Below are 16,867 nucleotides of genomic sequence, written 5' to 3'. Positions count from 1 at the left end.
AAACAAACAAATAAAATCTGAGATGAATGAGAGTGGGACTGCCAATATGATGAATGATTAATGAAAGAGGGACTATCGCTGCAGATCCTAGATGTAAAGAGGAAAACTACGAACAGCCATAAGCCATTAAATCTGACAGTTTAAATGAAGTAGACAAATTTATTGAAGTGTGTGACTTATGGAACTGAGAGAAGAAATAAAAATTTGTGATAACCTACTATCTATCAAAATCAAATCTGTTTCAAAAACCTCACCACAAAGAAAAGTCCAGGTCAAAAGAGCTTCACTGCTTAATCAAATATTTAAGAAATAATACCAACTTTATACCAACTCAAAAAAAAAAAAGAGGAAGAAACATTTCCTAGCTGATTCTTCGAGGACAGCAATAATTTCATATTAAAAAAAATGTCTGACAAAGACAGTACAAAACTAAATTTATAGATTATCATTCATGAACTTAGACATAAAAATTCTGATCAAAATATTAGCAGATTGCATCTATCAGTATAAAGGAGGAAACATCTGGAGCAAGTGAGGTTTATCCCATCTGGGCAAAATGAAAATTAATATAATCTACCATATTAACAAAATTGTCGAAAAGGCATATTTGACAAAAATCAAAGCCTACTTATAATCAAAGCTGAGTGAACTAGGAACAGAAGGAGACTTCCTTAATCTGATGAAAGATGTTTACAAAAATATCTCCAACCAATAGCATTTTTAATGGAGAAACAGCATTTTCCCTCTCAGGTAAAAAATAAGGCAAGGATATCTGCTCTCATCACTTCTAATCAGCATTGTACTGGAGATCACAGCCAGTTTAGTAAGATAAATAACAGGCATGAAGGAAGAAATAAAACTCCTGATTTGCAAATATTATTTGCATTAAAAAATTTCTAAGGAATCAAACAACAAACCTACTAGGACTAATAAATGTGTTAAGCAGTGTTCTAGGATACAAGGTCGATATACAGAAAAGTCAATTGTATGTCTATATATTATCAATGAATAATTAGAAACTTAAAAATCAAAATAGCATCATTTACAACAGCATAAAAACATAAAGAGAAATTTTAGGAAAATATTGCAAGGCCTTGCAAAGAAGATAGATGATTGGTCCCTGAAAACCACAAAGGTTTAGTGAGAGAAAGATATTGGTTGTCATGAAATTGACCCGCAAATTCAAATTCAATTCAAGTGCAGTAAAAATCCCCTTCTTCCTGTGAAGCTGATCAAAAAAAAAAAAAAATGAAGCTCACTTGTACATCTGTTTCTTCTGGATTGAAATTACACTCAGGGTAAAAACAACTGAGCTCTGGCTGCTTTGATTGTCACTTTTTTCAAGATTTCAGTTGTATCTTTCCTTTTTACATTGTAAATTCTTAGGTCACTTTAAGATGTTTTCTTGGTTTTGTATAGTCCTTTTCCTAGCTCCATTTCTAGACGTCTCCATCTATTTTTTCCATCAGTAAGTTAGAAAAAAAATATTTTTGAGCAATTACTGTGTGGCAGACATTGCCAAGCACTGTATATGTGGTGGCAAGCAAGACAAAGTCAGGGTTCTTAAAGGACTCCCATTCTAAAGAGTGTGTTCATTTTTCTGCTCTTACTGATCCGGAGGTAGTGGTTGTGAAATGCATGAACTTTAAGCAAATGTCATTCTCTGTCTTCTGATGGTTCCCACGGTAAGCTAGAAGCTCACACAATAGATTCTGAGACACCAGCACTTCGATGAACTGAGGACCACAGCAAAGTCTGCCCAAAGCCTGGGTAGGGACAGAACTAGGGTGAAAGGATTTGAGATGGTAAGTGAGGAAATTGTCTTTTTTTAATGTTTTATTGAAGTATAATTGGTTTACAATATTGTGATAATTTCTGCCATACAAGAGTGTGCTTGTTATACACACAGCCATTCTTTTTCAGATTCTTTTCCTACATAGATTACCACAGAATAACGTGTAGATTTCCCACTGCTATACAACAGTCCCCTTTGGTCAACCATTCCATATACTAAAGCATGCATGTGCCAACCCGAAACCCCCAATCCATCCTCCTAGCTGTCGCTTTGGTAACCCTACGTTTGTTTTCAAAGTCTGTGAGTCTGTTTCTGTTTGCCATTAAGTTCATTTGTATCCTTTTTTAGATTCCACGTAGAAGTGATATCATGTGATATTTGTCTTTGTCTGATGTACTTAGTATGATTATCTCTAGGTCCATCCACGTTGCTGCAAATGTCATTATTTCATTCTTTCTTATGGCTATGTAATATTTCATTGTATATATATATCACATCTTCTTTATCTATTTCTCTGTCGATGGACATTTAGGTTGCTTCCAGGTCTTGGCTATTTTAAATAAAGCTGCAGTGATCATTGGGGTTCATGTGTGTTTTCAACTTATGGTTTTCTCTGGATAGATGCCCAGGGGTGGGATTGCTGGATCATATGGTAATTTTATTTTTTTAGCTTTTTTATTTGTTTTTCATAGTGGTTGTACCAATTTACATTCCCACCAGCCTTTATTTTTGGTAGACTTTCTGAGGATGGCCATTCTGATTGCTATAAGGTGACACCTCATCACAGTTTTGATTTGAATTTCTCTAATAATTAGTAGTGTTGAACATCTTTTCATATGTTTTGACCATCTGAATGTCTTTGGAAAAATGTCTATTTGGATCTCTTGACATTTTCTGATTGGGTTGTTTGGTTTTTCTGATATTGAGCTGCATGAGGAGTTTATATATTTTGGAGATTAATCCCTTGTTGGTTGCTTCATTTTGCAGGTATTTTTCACCATTCTGTGGGTGGCCTTTTCGTTTTGTTAATGGTTACCTTTACTATGCAAAAGTTTTTAAGTTCCATTTATTTATTTTTGTATTCATTTTCATTAGGAGATAGATATGAAAATATATTGATGCAGTTTATGTCAGAGATGTTCTGCCTGTTTTCCTCTAAGAGTTTTATATTAGCTTGTCTTATATTTAGGTCTTTAATATGTTTTTAGTTTAGTTTTGTGTATAGTGTTAGAAAATGTTCTAATTTCATTCTTTTACATGTAGCTGTCCAGTTTTCCCGGCACCGCTAATTGAAGAGACTGTCTTTCTTCCACTTGAGGTTCTTGCCTCCTTTGTTGTAGATTAGTTGACCATAGGCTCATGGAGTTTTTTCCTGGACTTTCTATCATGTTCCATTTGATCTGTACTTCTGTTTTTGTGCCAGTACCATATTATTTTGATAATTATAGCTTTGTAGTATATTCTGAAGTCAGGGGACCTGATTCCATCAGCTCCATTTTTCTTTCTCATGATTGCTTTGTCTTTTAAGGGTCTTTTGTGTTGGCATACAAATGTAAAAACTTTTTGTTCCAGTTCTGTGAAAAATGCCATTGGTAATTGGGTAGGGATGGCACTGAGTCTGTGGATTGCCTTGGGTAATATACTCTTTTTGACAATATTGATTCTTCTAGTCCAAGAATGTGGTATATATCTTTTCATCTGTTTGTGTCATCTTTGATTTCTTTCAACAGTGTTTTATAATTTTCATAGACAGAGTGCTTTTCAGAGTACTTTTGCCTCCTTAAGTAAGTTTATTCTTATTGTTGTGACAGTAAGTGGGATTATTTCCTTAATTTCATCATTAGTGTAAAGAAATGCAAGATATTTCTGTTTATTAATTTTGTATTCTGCAAATTTACTGAATTTTTCTTCTCTTATTGCCATGGCTAGGACTTCCAAAACTATGTTGAATAAAGGTAGATGGAGTGGATATCCTTGTCTTGTTCCTGATGTTAGTAGAAATGCTTTCAGCTTTTCACCATTGAGAATGATGTTAGCTGTGGGTTTGTCATACATGGACTTTATTATGTTGAGGTTAGTTAGGTTCTCTCTGTGCCCACTCTCTGGAGGGTTTTTATCATAAATAGGTGTTGGATTTTGCCAAAAGCTTTTTCTCCATCTATTGAGATGATCATATGGGTTTCATTCTTCAATTTGTTAATGTGGTGTATCACACTGACTGATTTGCAAATATTGAAAAATCCTTGTATCCCTGGATACAAGGGATAAATCCCACTTAATCATGCTATAAGGTCCATTTAATGTATTGTTGCATTCAGTTTGCTAGTATTTTGTTGAGGGTTTTTGCATCTATGTTCATCAGTGATATTGGCCTATAATTTCCTTTTTTGTGGCATCTTTGTCTAATTTTTGTATCAGAATGATGATGGCCTCACAGAATGGGTTTAGAGTGTTCCTTCCTCTGAAATTTTTTGGAAGAGTTTCAGAAGGATAGGTATTAACTCTTCTTGAAATTTTTGATAGAATTTGCGTATTAAAACATCCAGTCCAGGACTTTTGTTTGTTGGAAAATTTTTCATCACAGTGTCAATTTCAGTATTTATCTGATCATTCTGCTCATATTTTCTATTTTTTCCTGGTTCAGTCTTGGAAGATTATACTTTTCTAAGAATTTATTCATTTCTTCTAGGTTGTCCATTTTTATTAGTATATAGTTGCTTGTAGTAGTCTCTCATGATCCTTTGTATTTCTGTGCTGTCCACTGTAACTTCTTTTTCACTTGCAATTTTATTGATTTGAGCCCTTTCCCTTTTTTACTTGATAAGTCTGGCTAAGATTTTATCAATTTTGTTGATCATTTCAAAGAACAAGCTTTTAGTTTCACTGATCTTTTCTACTATTTATTTCTGCTCTGATCTTTATGATTTCTTTCCTTCTACTCACTATAGGTTTTTTGGTTCTTCTTTCTCTAGTTGCTTTAAGTGTAAGGTTAGGTTGTTTGAGATGTTTCATGTTTCATGAGGAAGGCCTGTATTGCTATAAAAGTCCCTCTTAGAACTGCTTTTGCTGCATCCCATAGGTTTAGGGTCATTGTGTCTTTATTGTTATTTGTCTCCAGGTATTTTTTTTTTTTTGTCTTTTTTTGCTATTTCTTGGGCTGCTCCCGTGGCATATGGAGGTTCCCAGGCTAGGGGTCGAATCGGAGCCGTAGCCACCAGCCTACACCACAGCCACAGCAATGCAGGATCTGAGCCGCGTCTGCAACCTACACCACAGCTCACGGCAATGCCAGATCGTTAACCCACTGAGCAAGGGCAGGGATCGAACCTGCAACCTCATTGTTCCTAGTCAGATTCGTTAACCACTGAGCCACAACGGGAACTCCTGTCTCCAGGTATTTTTTAATTTCCTCTTTGATTTCTTCAGTGAAGCATTGGTTGTTTAGTAGCATCGTTGTTGAATCTCCATGTGTTTGTGGTTTTTGCAGGGGGGTTTTCCTTATAGTTGATTTCTAGTCTTATAGTATTGTGTCAGAAAAGATGCTAAATGTGATTTCAATTTTCTTAAGTTTACCAAGGCTTGATTTGTGGCCCAGAATATGCTCTATCCTAGAGAATGTTCCATGTGCGCTTGAAAAGAATATGTATTCTCCTGGTTTCAGATGAAATGTTCTATAAATATCTGTTAAATCCACACAAACTAATGCATCATTTAACACCTGTGTTTCCTTATTTTCTTTTCTTTTTTAAATTTTTTTTTTAGGGCCACACCTGTGGCATGTGGAAGTTCTCAGGCCAGGGGTCGAATCAGAGCCGCAGCTACTGGCCTATGCCACAGTCACAGCAACTCCAGATTCAAGCTGCATCTGTGACCTACACCACAGCTTGCAGCAATGCTGGATTCTTAACCTACTCAGGCCAAGGATCAAATGCACACCCTCATGGATACTAGTCAGGTTAGTCAGATTCTTAACCCCCCAAGCCACAACAGGAACTCCCCCTTATTGAGTTCTCTCTGGATGATTTGTCCACTGCTGTAAGTGGTGTTAAATTCCCCCACTTTTATTGGGTAATTGCGGATTTCTCCTTTTATAATGAGGTGCTCCTATGTTGGATGCATGTACATCTCCAGTTGTTATATCTTCTTCTTGGATTTATTCTTTGGTCATTATGTAATGTTCTTTCCAATGTCTCTTATAACCATCTTTAAAGTCTATTTTGTCTGGTATGAGTTTTGCTACTCCAGGTTTCTTCTGATTTCCATTTGCCTGGAATGTGTTTCCCATCCTCTCATTTTGTCTGTATGTGTCCCTAGAACACATTTCTTATATTTTTTGTGGACAGCATATATATTAGTCTTACTTTTGTATCCATTCAACCAGTCTATGTCTTCTGGTCAGAGCATTTAATCCATTTACATTTAAGGCAATAATTGATACGTGTGTTATTAATGCCATTCTGTTCATTATTTTGGATTTGTTTTTGTTGGTCTTTTTTCTTCCCTTCCTCTTTTGTTCTCTTGTGGTTTGAGGACTATCTTTAGTGTTGTGTTTGATGCTTTTTTATTTGTGTATGCATCTGTTTTAGATTTTTGGTTTTCAGTTCTCATGAGGTTTTGGTATTAGAGTGTGTGTACATGTATGTGTGTGTGTGTGTGTGTGTGTGTGTGTATTCGCACACAAGATCATTTTAAGTTGCAGGTCTCTTAATTACAAATGCATCTCCAGTAGTCTGTGTTTAAAACCCCTCATTTCATGATTGCTTGGTTTGATATCATATTTGGGTGCAGATATTTTCCTATCTTTATATTTCCCTTTATTGGTCAGCCTTCTCATTTGTGATTTTCTTGTTTCTAGTGGTGGCCTTTTCTTTTTCACCTAGAGGAGTTCCTCTAGCATTTGTTGTAAAGCTGGTTTGATGGTGCTGAATTCTCTTAGCTTTTGCATGTCTATAGAGATTTTGATTTCTTGGTCAAATCTAAATGAGAGCTTTGCTGGGTGGAGTATTCTTGGCAGTAGGGTTTTTTCCCCTTTCATCACTTTTAAGTATATCATGCCACTCCCTTCTGGTCTGTAGAATTTCTGCTGAAAAATCATCTAATAACCTTTTTGGCATTCTCTTTTAGGTTATATGTTGCTTTTCCCTAGCCGATTTCATTATTTTCTCCTTGTCTTTAATTTTAGTCAGTTTAATTGTGTCTGGAGACGTTCCTCCTGGAGTTTATTCTATATAGAACTCATTGTGCTTCTTGGATCTGAGTGATTCTTTTCCTGTTTTCAGGAAGTTTTTGGCTTTGATCTCTTCAAATATTTTCTCCAGTCCTCTCTTTTCTCCTTCTGTCGCTTTTATAATGCAAATATTGTTGTGTTTAAAGTTGTCCCAGAGTTCTTTTAGACTGTTCTCATTTCATTCTTTTTTTTTCTTTATTCTATTCCACACCAGTAATTTCCACCAGTCTGTCTTCCACTTTGCTTATTTGTTCTTCTGCCTCATGGATTCTGCTATTGATTTCTTCTAGTGTATTTTCCATTTCAGTTATTCTGTTTTTCATCGCTTTTGTTCTGTTGTTCATCTCTGTTCTTTAAATCTTTGTTGTTGTTGTTGTTGTTAAATGTTTCTTATCATTTCTCGATTTTTGCCTCTGGATTTTTTTCCAAGGTCTTGGATCATCCTTACTATCATAATTCTAAAGTCTTTTTCATGTAGGTTGCCTATCTCCACTTAGTTGTTCTTCTGGGGTTTTGTCTTGTTTCTTCATCTGGAGCATATTTGCCATTTTATGTTGTCTAGCTATCTGTGTGTGTTTTCTCCTTTCTGCAGGCTGCAGGGTTGTAGCCTCTTTTGTTTCTGGTGTATGCCCCCCAGTGAGTGAAGCTGATACAGGGACTTGTAGCAGACTTCCTGATGGGAGGGACTAGTTAGTGCCTGCCCACTGGTTGGTGGGACTGAGTCTTGTCCCTCTGGTAGGCAGGGCCATGTCATTAGGTGGATGTGTCCCCAGAAGGACTTTAGGCAGCCCGTCTGCTGATGGGTGGGGCTATGTTCCCACCATTTGTTGTTTGGCCTGGGGCTTATCAGCACTGGTGCTGACATGCTGTTGGGTGGGGCCAGGTTTTTCCAAAATGGCAGCCTCCAGGAGAATGCATGCCTATAAATATTCCCTGAGACCTCTGCCTACAGTGTCCTGCCCCCACAATGAGACATAGCTGACTCCTGCCTCCCTAGCAGACCCTCCAAGACCCATAGGTAGCTCTGTCCCTGACTCTTAAGGAGTTTCTTCTTTGCCCTGGGACCTAGTGTGCATGAAACCTTGTGTGTGCACTCCAAGAGTAGAGTCTCTGTTTCCCCCAGTCCTGTGGAGCTCCTTTGCTGCCCTTCAATGCCAAATGCTATGGAGGCTCCTCTTAGCAGTGTCAGACCCCCAGGTTGGGGAACCTGACCATGGGGTTCAGAACTCTCACACCTGTAGGAGAACCTCTGCAATATAGTTATTTTCTGGTTTGTCAATTGCTCATCTGGCAGGTGTAGAATTGCTCTTATCATGAACGAGCCCCTCCTTCCATCTCATTGGGGCTTCCTCTTTATCTTTGGGTGTAGGATATCTTTTTTGGTAACTTCTGTTTTGTCAGTGGTCGTTCAGCAGCTAATTGTGATTTTTGGTGATTTGTGAAAAGTGAGCTTGAGTCCTTCTGCTCCACCATTTTGTCTGATCCAAGTACAGGGGCTGACATTTTTTAAATGAGAGTTTTACCACATGAAAGCAAAGATTAGAGAAGCGACTTTGGAGGAATCTATGTTTCTGTCTTTTCTGTCCCACAGAGACTCCGAGTATAAGCCTCCAAAAGGAAGAACCTTTGGAAGTTATGGAAAGCCCTGAGCCTTTAACCAAGAGTGTAGGGGAGCTCCCAGAATCTACAGCTGTCATACAAGAGCCTGCCTAGAAAAGCATCAAAAATGCTTCCCACAGATGATGGTAGACAACCAACTGGTGTCCACTGAGCCAGCCTTTGAATGCACCCAAACACCCACCATGGCACCAACAGTGAGGCCACCCTCCAAACTATACTGCCTACCATGGAGGCCCCTCCTCCTGAAATATAACCCCAAAAGCCCCCCACTAGCGAATCCTCCTAATAATCCTCTTTCATGTTGTTTTCCACCACATCCAGCATGTCCTTCTCCTCCTTGGGCTGTCTTCAAAGAAGAATTAACCACAAACTTGCCCACTTCTTACCCTTCCTCTCTGTGCCTGGGGTGACCCGATGGTGGAATGGTCAAGAAAGGCATTCAGCAGAGCCAGGGAGGCTCTCAGGAAAACCATTCTGGTCTTCCTTTCATCTCAAGGGGATGAACAAAGGGAAAAGAGTCATGGTTTTGGAGCTGGAGTCAGTTGTCCTCCAGGTATCACAGGACTTTTCTCACCCGAACTCTTCACAATATTCCCCACTAAAGCAGTGACTGCGGTGAACATCAGCATGTAAATAAAGGCAACCTCTAAGGAACCCACAAGGTAAATGATACAATCTTTGGACCCTTCTGTGGTCACTCTGACAGCGTCTAGGGGATGAGTGCCAAAGTGAAGCCATCCTGAGTCAGAGAATGAGAGGTTGCTTCAGACAGCAACATCATCTTCCCAGAAAGCAGGCCTGTCTGGTTTGGGACCTCTGTTTCAACACCTAGCCCCTCTGCCTCCCACATAGGCTTCTGGAAAGAGGAACGGCACTCCCTGTGGAATGACTCAGCATCTAGATGCAGGTGACCCCAGATACCTGGGTGTGTGAGGGTAAGTGGAACTGGGCTGGCTCTGCTCAAGTATCAGGGGGACCTTGAGAGCAGATCAAATATGCCTGTGTCTAGGAGCTTCTCTCCTGTAACTTCTCTAGGCACTCATCCCAGCCACAGTCCAGAAGGATGTCTTACTACCACTTTCCTGTCTGAAACCCCACCTCAGACCTGCCTGGGTCATGTCCAGACTTGTTTGTTCCATCCTGGTCACAAAGTAATATTTTACAGGCACCCACTGGATGTAAGGATTTAACCCAAGGCAGCATTATTCCTGAGGTTCTTGGAGATGATTCTGGCAGGACACAAGGGCAACTCTGGATCTACTATCCCTAGGTAAGGCCCAGAAGCCGGTTCCCTCTATAGATCTCCAGCCCAGCCACGCTTAGGCTTCCACTTCCCAGGCTGATCTCTAGCATTTTCCTCTAAGCCCCTTTCAAGCACACTGGGCTCAGGCACCCCAACCTCCAACAGTTTGCCCCTGCACACACACACAAAGGAGACAGTTCTTCAGGCCACAAGCTCTGTCCTGACCCCACACACTGCCCCTCCCCTCTCTCAGCAAAGATACTACAGGGCCAGAAGATGAACCACATGCTTTATGCCCTGAGATGATCAGGGGAGACTTGAACAGGGGCTCAGCACTCACACTGTAGTATGTAAAAGTGACCTGTCTCCCTTACCCCAGCTGAGGCTCCTGGACTTAGGGGACTTGAGCCAGTCCCTTAGGTTTCAGAATAGTCTTGGTTTGGTTGTTCCCAGCAAGGAAAATTACATTGTCCTTTTGATTCCCTTTCCTGGTGGTGCACAGAAAGCCAAAGAGGTTGCGTGATAGAGCTGGTCTAAGAATGGCATCCAAGGAGCACGGGCTCTTACCACTGGGAAGGCCACAGCAATCCAGGACTAGAACCAACCAGGTGCTTGGGGTGGGTGGAGGGGAGTTCTGCATCCTGGCAAGGCCACCTCATTGGAAGAAGGGTTAGAGGCCACATTGGTGTGGTCAGTGGTGGCCAACCGGGCTTGCCTCCCTGTCTGCATGGCAAAGGGTGTTCCGTGGCTACAGAGGTAACAACTGATGGTCCTGAGCCAGTGCCACCTTCCCACTGTTCACTTGCCACTCCTGGAGCCCCGCTGTTTGCTCATGGCCGTGAGCATCTGGCTAATATAGGAAGTCAGGAGGTCATCCATCTTGTAGCCCTGGAAACAGCATCAAGAAGATAAACAGAGCACAGAGTGGGACAGGGCTGCCCACTCAGACCCAGAACACAGCTCCCAGGAAACTGTAATGGAAACAAGCCTGGACAAAGGCAAATCCTGTCCCGCTCTGAGGGTCTCCCTAGCCACAAAGTTGGAGGATTAGATTCATCCAGCCTGACACCTAGGGTTCTAAGCTGTTGTGACCCTACATTAATCCTGATGTCTACCTCCAGGAGGGACTGTAAGGGCTCTACTGGTGAACTTAGGGGCCAAAAGCTCAATCCCCAGCTAATGAAGGCACTGGGACAATAGCTTCTGAATGAGGACTCTGTTTCTCAGCCCTAGAAGAAGCCCCTTCCCCAGACCTAAGCTGAGCCCCCACCTGACCCTTGATCCCAACCACATCTGGGAGCTAGGGGGATGGCTAAAGCTGTAGGCAAAGTGGGGGAATATGCCAGGCCGAGGAGGAAGAGCTCTTACCAGTGACGTCTCACAGAGAAGTTTGCTCCCGCGCACCAGGTTCCCAATGGTGATGTGGAAGTAGGTGTTGCCACTGCTCCAGTTGGAGATCTTGGTGAAGGGGTGAGTGGTCAGGATGTCCTGGGGGAGCAGAGAGAGTTGGAAGCTGCACAGCCTGGACCACCTGGCCTCCTTTCTCTCAGCTGTAGCCCACAGACACTACCCCCAGGAAGGACCTCGGGCCTTCAGACTAGAGAAGAAGCAAGAGGGTGGCGTCCAGCTGTGCTGGGGAGCTTCCTCCTCCAGGGGCCACTTGGTGGGACAACCAAGGAAACCTCGGGGGCATTCAGGTGTGTGGGGCCAGAATTGGAATTTTGAGAGCCTGAAGGAGCTCCAGCTGTGGTCCCAGAGGAGATGGTCCAGCAGAGAGGGAGGTGGGAGGGAGATGCGGAGATGACCCGACCTTGGGGAACACAGTATGTGGGGTGGCGGGGGCACATGGATGGAGAAGAAGCCCATGAAACTGCCCGAGAGACGGACCAAGGACGACATGAGGAAAAGCAGGAAGGTGGGCACACGGAGCCAAGGGGAAGAGGGTGGTCACTGGCCCCCTGTGCCAACAGTCCCATTGTACCCTCCTGTGTCAGTGGTAAGACTCTGCCTTCTGGCCCCCTTGGTGGGAGCTGCTCAGGCCCACAAATCAGAGCAGAGTTCCCCCAGCAGCACAGCCTGCCCCCCTGACGAGTGAGGGCAGAGAGCATTCTGGAAGGAGGGAGTGGTTGGCAGCATCTGATGTTGCTGAAAGGACAAGCCCTAAACGTTAATTGGATTTAGTATTGAGGACTGTGTTAGCAACTCAGGGAGCCGTCTTCATGGAGCAGATGACAGGTAAGGAAGTAGACACAGCAAACACAAACAGTTCCTCAAGATGTGTGGCCAGGGGCACGGATGAAGCGAGGATGGTGGTGGCTGGTGGGGATGGTGGGGTTTGGGCCTGGGGGCCTTTGTTAGAAATGCAGACGGAGAAGCCCGCCCCCGCCTGCTCTTCCTGTCACTGCTCACCTTGGTTCTGGGATCGATGAGGCTGACCCCGTACTTGTTGATGGCAATTAAGAGGATCTCGGGGAAGTTTGGCTCCGTAGTTTGCTAGTTAAAAAATAAAGACATTTTAAAAAGCGCCCGAACCATCAGATGGAGAACCCAGAGCAGGAAAAGGTGAGTGATTTGGGGCAGGAAGGAAGCCGCCCCCGACTAAAGTCGCCCCCTGCTGCGGCCGGCTCTGTACCAGAGGCACAGAGGTGCTGGTGGCCTTGCCATGACCGCATGGTCGCCACCTCTGCCGGGCCCTCCGTGCTACCCCAGATCCCTTCCCGGGTCCCCAGCAACCCCACCCGCAGTTTCCTATCTTCTGTCCTGCTTTAGGAGTCTCTGTGATTGCTCTCTCAGCCTCAAAGACTCATCTTTAAAGAGCCTCCTTGAACCCTACACCTGCCTCCAGCTCCCACCTCACTCTCACTTCCGCAGCCAGGCTCGTCCAAGGGCCGCCCCCTCCTCTCAGTCCAGACCTGCCCCCTCTTGCCAGCCTCCTCCCCATTCTCCCTCAGATCCACCCTATGGTCAGAGTGGGCTTCTGGCCCCGTCATCCCTTCCTAAAACCCTGCAGGGCCTGCCACCGCCGGCAGGAGGAAACCCACCTTCCCTGCCTGCTCACACCCCAGGCCCGTCCACACTCACACACCCGCACTTCCTGCCCAGACCTGAGCTCTCACACCTGTGGATCTCTGCTTGTGTGGGGCCCTCTGCCAGGAACAGCCCCCCGAGGGTCTCCCTGGAAAGCTCAGGTGTTGCCTCTTCCAGGAAGCCCCCTCAGCCGTCACAGTCTGGTTGAGCCTTCCAGGCTCTGCCACCTTGATGAAGGCTCCCCCTGTCCCAGTGCTAAGCATGTTCCATCACTGGGGCTTTTTTCACATCTGCCCTTCCCCCTGCACCCCCCTCCCTCACCACCAGGTTGAGGTGTTGGTCCCTCAGTGTCCCAGGACTGAGTCCAGGGCTCAGCACCTACCAGGGACAAGGCTGTGGGGGATTCCCTCCTTTCCTGGCCTGGCAGGTGGCAGAGACCACTGCAGTTTCCCAAAGCCACGGGGAGGGTCCCTGCCTCTGCTCTGAGAAGCCACCCACATGCAGCATACCTTGACTTCGAAGAAGGCTGAGCCAAAGGTGGGCCACTTGAAGATGAGCTTCAGGAAGGCCAGCTTGGCCTCCTCCTTGGACTTGCCTGCATGCTTGTTGAAATAGGCAACGATGGACTGCAGGGGGAGGGGGGGTCAGGGGCCTCTCCCTGCCACTCCTGTCCCCCCTTCACGGTCAGCAGCTATTGCGGGCCCTGAAGGGCCAGGCATAGGATGGAGGTCTTGGAGGCCAGGAGGGCTCCCCACTTATACCAGTTAATGGACTCTGGACAGCTCTGCCCTCCCCCGAAGCCAGCAGGGCAAACAGTGTCTAGTAAAATCCAGTCACCATGGTAACCAGGACCAGGGCAGATTACAGCCCAGTGGTCAGCTACATGCTCTGCCTGGAGCACCTACTAGGGAAGTGACGACGAAAGCAGGTTGAGAGGCGAAGGGGTGTTGGGGGGAACCTTAGGACACACACAGGGACCAAAAGAGATACCTCCCTGCCCTGCTGACCCGTACCTGCCCCCTTGACCCCGGGGTGCCCAGAGACCCATGCAGGGAGGCTCTGAGTACGCCTGCTTCTCCCCCAAGCTCACCCGCTTCCAGTCATCTGGTGAGATCTGCCGGATGAGGTCCTGGGGCACGAGCTCCCGAAGCAGCTTGGGGATACTGGGGAAGTAGGACTTGTCCTCCTCAAACTTGACCCTGTAGATGAGCGCCCCCAGCTGCAGCACCTCCTCCCGGGTGCACTTGTGGTAGCCTCGGAGGTACTTGGGCAGCTCCTGCCAGAGACAGAGCAGGTCACGGGCGCGCGGGCACCTGGAGGAAACGGGCTCCTTCCCTTAGCCGCTCCCCGTCCCCACCGCAAGGCTGGGGCTCCTGCTTTACCCCACATTGGGGTCCACGTGCGTCCCCAGGCTCAGCTGACACTGCTCGGCAGGGAGGGCAGGCACAGCACGTGCAAACAGTATGAGGCCACCTGAGTTCAGTGCTTCACAGGTTCAAAGCAGAGCCATGCGCCCGTGTCATCCCCTCTCCCCTCGTAGCAGTCAGGTGAGGGGAGCAGCCCCACTTGGGGTATGAAGAAACGCACGGGGACCAGCTGGGGCACCTGAGACTCTTCCATAATCCTAGCCCCCCCAGGTCTGTCCTTCCCGGAAAGAGCCTCTCAGGCTGGCTCCTGTCACTGCGTCTCTTGCACCAGCTGGTTTCTGCAGCAGCACCAGCCCCTTCCCCACCTGCCCTTCCAGACCCAGAAGAACTGAGGAGGAGGAACTGACTGAAAGCAAAGGTGAAGCTTCTAAGGCTTCAGCGCTGCCCACAGGCTCCTGGCGCCTTAGTGCTGTCTTATCCACTATCTGAAGAGCACCCGCTGCAGATCAGAAACCTGAGTCACTCACTCTCCACCTACCTTTCCATCTGCCCCGACGCATTATCTCCCATCCACCCCGTCCACCTTCTCATCCGCGGGGGTCTACTTCCCACCACCAGTTCCCATTCCTTTCCCCATCTGTCCATCCATCTGCCCACCACTATCCACCCGTACATTCTTGCACCATTCATCCTTCCACCCAACCCCTCACTGAGCCACCAATTCACCTGTGAGCCATCCATCAAGCCAACAAATATTTACTAAGCATCTATTAATAGGCCAGGTCCTTTAAGCAACAACATACGCTCTCCCTACTCCCATGGAACTTGTAGTCAAGACAAGACCAGACATTCATCATCATGCCAAACCCACATATAGTTAGAGCAGTTGAAAGAACTGTTCTCAGTCAAGCAAGGTGACCCGATCTAGACTGTGAGCAAGGAAGATGGCCCTTAAGATGACTGAATTAACTTCTAAAAGCTCAGTAGCTGAGGGAAAGAACTGAGGGAGGGGCGATCCACAAGAGAGACATTACAAGACACACCAGAGAATCTGAGAAGTGGAGCGAGTGACCTGAGCCAACGAGTGCTGGTGCAAGACAAGGCAGCAGGAGTAGGGGTGGCACCCCAAGGGGCGGCCACAGTCAGAAGGTGGGGTCCTACCCCGAGAGAGGTGGGACGTCACTGAGGATGGAAAACACCGTGACCATCCTGGGGAGAGGGGCTGAGGGGTCAAAGCCCGAGGAGGCAGATCAGAGAGAAGGTTACTGGCTGCATCCAGAGGAGAGGAGATGGTGGGCTGCTCTGAGGTGGTAGGCTGGTGATGGAGAGACATGGGTGGGTTTTAAAGATAGGCAGGATGTAAAGCCCTCAGCTGAGTGATTTGGGAGATGAGAGAGCAAAGTGTCCACACTGACTTGGTAGTGACAGTGCCCCTTGCTAAATGGGCAACATGGAGCAAAGGAGGGGGGTGGGGAGGGGGAGGTTTGAAGGAGGGCAGCCCTCGGGCTCCCAGGCCAGCCACCTTCCCAGCTCCCGCACCCCACCCAGCATCCTGGCTGGTCTCCCCCAGACAGGTCAGTGGGCTAGCTTAGACTGGGATGCAGTCACGAAGACCTGGAATCAAACCCCAGTTCCATCAGCCCTGTGATCCTAATTACATCATCTGATCTCTCTGAGTCTCAGTTTTTCTGGCTGTAAAAGAGGAGAACTTGCCTCCTCCCTGTGAGGACAGCATGAGTGCAGAGTGCCAGACACCTAACAGAGGCTTGACCTGTGAGCCTCCCTCCCGGCTTCCTGCAGGCACACGCCTGTGCTGGAAAACACTTACAGACCCAGGTACGGCAGCAGAAGCGCGAATCCAGAGCCAAGCGAAGGGCCTGAGCACGTGGGAGCTGGGAGCTCAGACAGAGGGCTTGGAGGGCTGGGAAGGAGAAGGCCCTGAGGGTGGACCCCCCCCAGGGGGGGGGGCCCCAGCGGGGATTTTGCACAGGCCCCTTCTCTGGTCTCTCTGCTCTCACAGTCGGAGTCCAGCGAGGCAGGAGCACCCGGAGGAAACAACAGCCCAGAGGGGCTGGGCCGCGCACCTGGTAATAGTGGAAGATGGAATCGGCCATGGGGTCCTTCCCTGGCACCGTGGAGGTCCACAGCTTCTTCATGAAGAACACTTGGTAGGTGAGCGAGGGCACGATTCCTGCGGCAGAGGGCAGTCAGCCACCGGGGAGATCCCAGCGCAGAAGGGGGTCCAGCCCAGCCCCAGTCCCAGGCCCCGTCCTGTGGGCCTCGGGCCCGGCCCTGACCCAGCCCCTGCCGGCCCCAGAGCTCAGACGATCCCAGGGCCCGGCCTCCCGTTACCATCCTTGACGGGCCGCGCTTTCTTTATCCAGTCCGTCAGGTGGCGGACGAAGTCGAAGAAGAAGTCATTCTCGGGGACGCTGATGACCTAGGGACGGGGACATTCCGGTCCACTGGTTTTCATCTGAGCGATACTGAGTTTCCTGACGTTCCCACCCCAGGCCTCCCCTTCTCCAGCAAGACTCCTGCTCGCAGCCAGAGGGGGCAGCTGTGTATCAGCCCCAGCCTGTCCCCAC

General features: G+C 46.7%; 2 protein-coding genes across 50 annotated transcripts in view; one reads left to right on the top strand and one right to left on the bottom strand.

Moving 5' to 3' along the window:
- The window catches only part of LOC100524885 (glycerophosphodiester phosphodiesterase domain-containing protein 4-like), a 116,687-nt gene extending 107,387 nt beyond the window's left edge, over positions 1 to 9,300 (top strand). For all 29 annotated transcript variants that reach the window (XR_014814742.1, XR_014814743.1, XR_014814744.1 and 26 more), the window contains one exon: positions 8,614 to 9,300. Coding sequence is in view for 25 of the 29 variants with exons in the window: in XM_084975325.1 (XP_084831451.1) it covers positions 8,614 to 8,735 (122 nt within the window). In the remaining 4 variants the exon portion in view is untranslated. The remainder of the gene's footprint in view (positions 1 to 8,613) is intronic.
- An 857-nt stretch (positions 9,301 to 10,157) lies between these two features.
- The window catches only part of MYO7A (myosin VIIA), an 89,694-nt gene continuing 82,984 nt past the window's right edge, over positions 10,158 to 16,867 (bottom strand). For 20 of the 21 annotated variants that reach the window (XM_084974599.1, XM_084974607.1, XM_084974600.1 and 17 more), the window contains 7 exons: positions 16,632 to 16,719; positions 16,364 to 16,470; positions 14,003 to 14,188; positions 13,422 to 13,538; positions 12,295 to 12,378; positions 11,254 to 11,373; positions 10,158 to 10,773 (listed from right to left, as the gene is read on the bottom strand). In XM_084974599.1, coding sequence (XP_084830725.1) covers positions 10,684 to 10,773; positions 11,254 to 11,373; positions 12,295 to 12,378; positions 13,422 to 13,538; positions 14,003 to 14,188; positions 16,364 to 16,470; positions 16,632 to 16,719 — 792 coding nt within the window. In that variant the 3' untranslated portion in view covers positions 10,158 to 10,683. 21 annotated transcript variants of the gene reach the window in all.

Source organism: Sus scrofa, chromosome 9 (genome assembly GCF_054392235.1).
Source record: "Sus scrofa isolate SSC_HxYL_T2T_F1_AM1 chromosome 9, Sscrofa_HxYL_maternal_Yorkshire_Landrace_v2.0, whole genome shotgun sequence".
Classification (NCBI taxonomy): domain Eukaryota; kingdom Metazoa; phylum Chordata; class Mammalia; order Artiodactyla; family Suidae; genus Sus; species Sus scrofa.
Note: the sequence above shows the minus strand (reverse complement) of the source record. Positions and strands in the feature narration are given on the sequence as shown.